This window comes from Borostomias antarcticus (assembly GCF_949987555.1).
Source record: "Borostomias antarcticus genome assembly, chromosome: 30".
Taxonomy (NCBI): domain Eukaryota; kingdom Metazoa; phylum Chordata; class Actinopteri; order Stomiiformes; family Stomiidae; genus Borostomias; species Borostomias antarcticus.
In genome coordinates, this window is record NC_140263.1 from 6035122 (window position 1) to 6040121 (window position 5000).

The following is a 5000-nucleotide window of genomic DNA, read 5'->3' on the forward strand; positions in this document are numbered from 1 at the left end:
CAACACATAGACCTGTTCTACCAGACACATCAACACATAGACCTGTTCTACCAGACACATCAACACATAGACCTGTTCTACCAGACGTTCTACCAGACCCATCAACACATAGACCTGTTCTACTAGACACATCAACACATAGACCTGTTCTACCAGACGTTCTACCAGACCCATCAACACAAAGACCTGTTCTACTAGACACATCAACACATAGACCTGTTCTACCAGACACATCAACACATAGACCTGTTCTACCAGACACATCAACACATAGACCTGTTCTACCAGACCCATCAACACATAGACCTGTTCTACCAGACCCATCAACACATAGACCTGTTCTACCAGACCCACCAACACATAGACCTGTTCTACCAGACCCATCAACACATAGACCTGTTCTACCAGACCCATCAACACATAGACCTGTTCTACCAGACCCACCAACACATAGACCTGTTCTACCAGACCCACCAACACATAGACCTGTTCTACCAGACCCACCAACACATAGACCTGTTCTACCAGACACACCAACACATAGACCTGTTCTACCAGACCCATCAACACATAGACCTGTTCTACCAGACCCACCAACACATAGACCTGTTCTACCAGACCCATCAACACATAGACCTGTTCTACCAGACACATCAACACATAGACCTGTGCTACCAGACACACATAGACCTGTTCTACCAGACACACATAGACCTGTTCTACCAGACACACATAGACCTGTTCTACCAGACACACCAACACATAGACCTGTTCTACCAGACACACATAGACCTGTTCTACCAGACACATCAACACATAGACCTGTTCTACCAGACCCACCAACACATAGACCTGTTCTACCAGACGTTCTACCAGACACATCAACACATAGACCTGTTCTACCAGACCCATCAACACATAGACCTGTTCTACCAGACACATCAACACATAGACCTGTTCTACCAGACACATCAACACATAGACCTGTTCTACCAGACGTTCTACCAGACACATCAACACATAGACCTGTTCTACCACACACACCAACACATAGACCTGTTCTACCAGACACATCAACACATAGACCTGTTCTACCAGACACATCAACACATAGACCTGTGCTACCAGACACACATAGACCTGTTCTACCAGACACACATAGACCTGTTCTACCAGACACACATAGACCTGTTCTACCAGACACACCAACACATAGACCTGTTCTACCAGACACACATAGACCTGTTCTACCAGAACCATCAACACATAGACCTGTTCTACCAGACCCATCAACACATAGACCTGTTCTACCAGACACACATAGACCTGTTCTACCAGACCCATCAACACATAGACCTGTTCTACCAGACACACATAGACCTGTTCTACCAGAACCATCAACACATAGACCTGTTCTACCAGACACATCAACACATAGACCTGTTCTACCAGACACATCAACACATAGACCTGTTCTACCAGACCCCTCAACACATAGACCTGTTCTACCAGACGTTCTACCAGACCCTCACCCATGCAATTGTTGCCGCCGTTGACCTGCATGTACTCTTGGGGGCACACGCAGGTGTAGTTCCCCAGGGTGTTATAGCATGTGCCCGGACCGCATATCCCAGGATTCACCACACACTCATCTATGTCTGCAGGTGCACAGAGGAAGAAATCAGAACAGGAAGTGGAACATACGATCGTTTGATACATTTGAAAAGACATGAGACATCGTACAGTATTGTCATTTGCAAAGACAATAATGATTATCAGAGTTGGAATCTTGATTTTGGGAAGATCTTCTACAGTAAGACAAAAGGAGAGCGTGTTTTTCAACATGTTTAGAAAGCGTTTTGGAGTAAAACTCTACATTTGGTCACAGGAGGCAGTGTAACTCATGTTAAGAGCTTGTCCAGGGCAGGACTCCGTACCACATTCATAAGAGCTCTCCAGCTTGTGAGTCAGACACACTAACCATCACACCAAGATGGACGCCCCCCTCGGAGAGACTGCTAGTGCTCCTTTAAGGAGTGAGTTTAACCAATCAACCTCTAAACCGCCACCATTACACCTGGGACTGGAGGAGAGTTTGACTGACTGAAAGGATGCTTCACCTTCACAGATGCGGCTCTCCAGGTTGAGGTGGTACCCAGAGGGACAGTCACACTGGAAGCTGCCGAAGGTGTTGACACAGTTCCCCCCCTGGCACAGGCCTGGCAGCTCCTGGCACTCATCAATATCTACACAACAAACACAAGAACACGACAACCTGGCAGAAGTTACACACATTCTCAGGAACTGTTTGCAAAAGCATGCATCGAAACTGAAAGTGCTACAGTAAGATAACAGTTCTAGTAAACCTTTGTATTTTTTGGGTGTGTGGGATGGGGGGCGTTCTCCTCAAACCTGATGATTCAGGGTTCTAGTATGATGGTGATAACAGGGTAACCCTCTAGTATGATGGTGATAACAGGGCCCTCTAGTATGATGGTGATAACAGGGCCCTCTAGTATGATGGTGATAACAGGGTAACCCTCTAGTATGATGGTGATAACAGGGCCCTCTAGTATGATGGTGATAACAGGGTAACCCTCTAGTATGATGGTGATAACAGGCCCTCTAGTATGATGGTGATAACAGGGTAACCCTCTAGTATGATGGTGATAACAGGCCCTCTAGTATGATGGTGATAACAGGGTCCTCTAGTATGATGGTGATAACAGGGCCCTCTAGTATGATGGTGATAACAGGGCCCTCTAGTATGATGGTGATAACAGGGCCCTCTAGTATGATGGTGATAACAGGGCCCTCTAGTATGATGGTGATAACAGGGCCCTCTAGTATGATGGTGATAACAGGGTAACCCTCTAGTATGATGGTGATAACAGGGTGACCCTCTAGTATGATGGTGATACCAGGGTTATGATGACAGTAGCATTACTAGCTAGCTCAAGGTTACCCTCTAGTATGATGGTGATGGGGTTGGGCCGGAATCCCTCCCCTCCTGGACAGAGCGTGTTATAATCCGCTGCAAGATGACAAAACAGCGTAGACTTATTGGCTATCCCAGAGTAGAAGTGGCGAGTTTGCGATCATAGCGAGTTTGATATTGTTAATACGAAGCCACTATACTAGTGAAGCAGGTGTTGAACTCACAGGTGTTGAGGGCGGGGCAGAGCTGACAGGGAGTTCCCCAGGCGCGTCCCAGCGAGCAGCAGCAGGACGAGCGGCTGACGGCCACGCCCACCTCCACGCTGCACGACCTCGCCCTCAGACCCCAGTGGCCCGCCTCCAGGAAGCAGTTCCCCACACGGGTGTCTGAGGAGAGACAGGAGCTGCGTTCGGAATCGCTCCCTATTCACTTTATAGGGCGTCAGACATTTTGTTTGTAGTGTCCGAATTCTCCACGGAATTTTCGTTCCCTATATAGTCCACTATTTATTACCCACAATTCACCTTGATTTGCAGGGAACAGTGCATGTACCCTACATTTTCTCCGTTCCCTAGGTAGTTCACTACATGGTGAACCCCATATAGGGAATAGGGAGTGAGGGAACGAGGGAACGAGGGAGCGAGGGTGAACACAGCTAGGGTGAACACGTGGTACAGTCTGTCACATGCACTCTACTATATCCTACATACAGAACTAATATGGTGGAGCGTTTTAGTTGGTAATTTAATAACCTTTGCAGCAGTGGTTCTGTGACTATAGTGTTTTGTACAGTGTACTGTATTCTATACTAAACTGTGTACTATATTCTATACTAAACTGTGTTCTGTATGATATACTAAACTGTGTTCTGTATGATATACTAAACTGAAGATACATGCAGTTGCATTAAATAACAAACTGTCCTGCTACATTTCATACAGAATATACTCTATGTTCTGTAATATCTGTATAAATTCAATAGTACAGCATATTATGCAACTATTTGTCTGAGAGAATCAATGTAATGAAGTAGTGTGTGTGTGTGTGTGTGTGTGTGTGTGTGTGTGTGTGTGTGTGTGTGTGTGTGTGTGCATGTATGTACCTACACACCCCACCCCAGTGGGGTTGAGGTCGAAGTCGGGAGGGCAGTTACACTCGTAGGATCCAGGGGTGTTGTCACACAGACCGTTCACACAGTTGATGGGGTCCAGGCACTCGTCCACGTCTGAGATACAGTAACACACACACACACACACACACACACACACACACACACGGCTTAGATTTGGATGGGTGACAGACGCCAATCACTCAGGTCACACAGTGACACTGGCTTCCCGTGGGAGTTATGAGTAATGCAGGCTACATCGTGGAAATGTCAAAAACACAATCAAATTGATTTCATTTATCTAATGCCAGTTGGAATCCTAAGTCATTTGGGCGGACATTGCTAAATCATTGGCAGCATGGGTGCATTAAAAGAAAAAGCTGTGAGGAACGCCTCTGGACAAAACGTTCAAAGTTTGAAGTTTGAAGTTTTTATCAGAAAGAAAGACAAACTAGATAACCAGCAAAGCTCTGAGAGGAATAATAAAGAAATACAGAAATAGTGGCGGTATTAGGATGTGGGTGCACTTGGCAGAGGAGTGATAAGAAACAGGTCATGGGGCAGAATCCAGAGTGTGTGTGTGTGTGTGTGTGTGTGTGTGTGTGTGTGAGAGAGAGAAAGAGAGAGAGAGAGTAAGTGAGAGAGAGACACTCAGAGAGAGACAGAGAGAGAGCAGGAGAGAGAGGTGTTACCGGTGCAGTTGCCTCCGGAGCGGTCCAGCTCGTAGCCGTCCTCACAGATGCAGCGGAACATTCCGGGGATGTTCTGACACGTTCCAAACACACAGATGTTCTGGAACGAGCACTCGTCAATATCTGAGAACAAAAACAAAGACGGGGTCATTAACACCGCAGTAATGATGACGTACTGCTTTAGGACTGTACTCACAATGGCCCTCATTTACTAAGCGATCGTACGACAGAAAACTGGGCGCACGGTCATTTCCACGCCAAG

At 46.6% G+C, this 5000-nt stretch overlaps 1 protein-coding gene across 1 annotated transcript in view; it reads right to left on the minus strand.

The window, feature by feature from the left end:
- Positions 1-5000, minus strand: part of fbn2a (fibrillin 2a) — a gene marked incomplete at both ends in the record, with an annotated part of 77593 nt that overhangs the window by 14687 nt on the left and 57906 nt on the right. Inside the window, 6 exon segments of the mRNA XM_084460185.1 lie at positions 1533-1658; positions 2121-2246; positions 2966-3034; positions 3163-3324; positions 4041-4163; positions 4739-4861. Of these exon segments, the coding sequence (XP_084316311.1) occupies positions 1533-1658; positions 2121-2246; positions 2966-3034; positions 3163-3324; positions 4041-4163; positions 4739-4861 (729 nt within the window).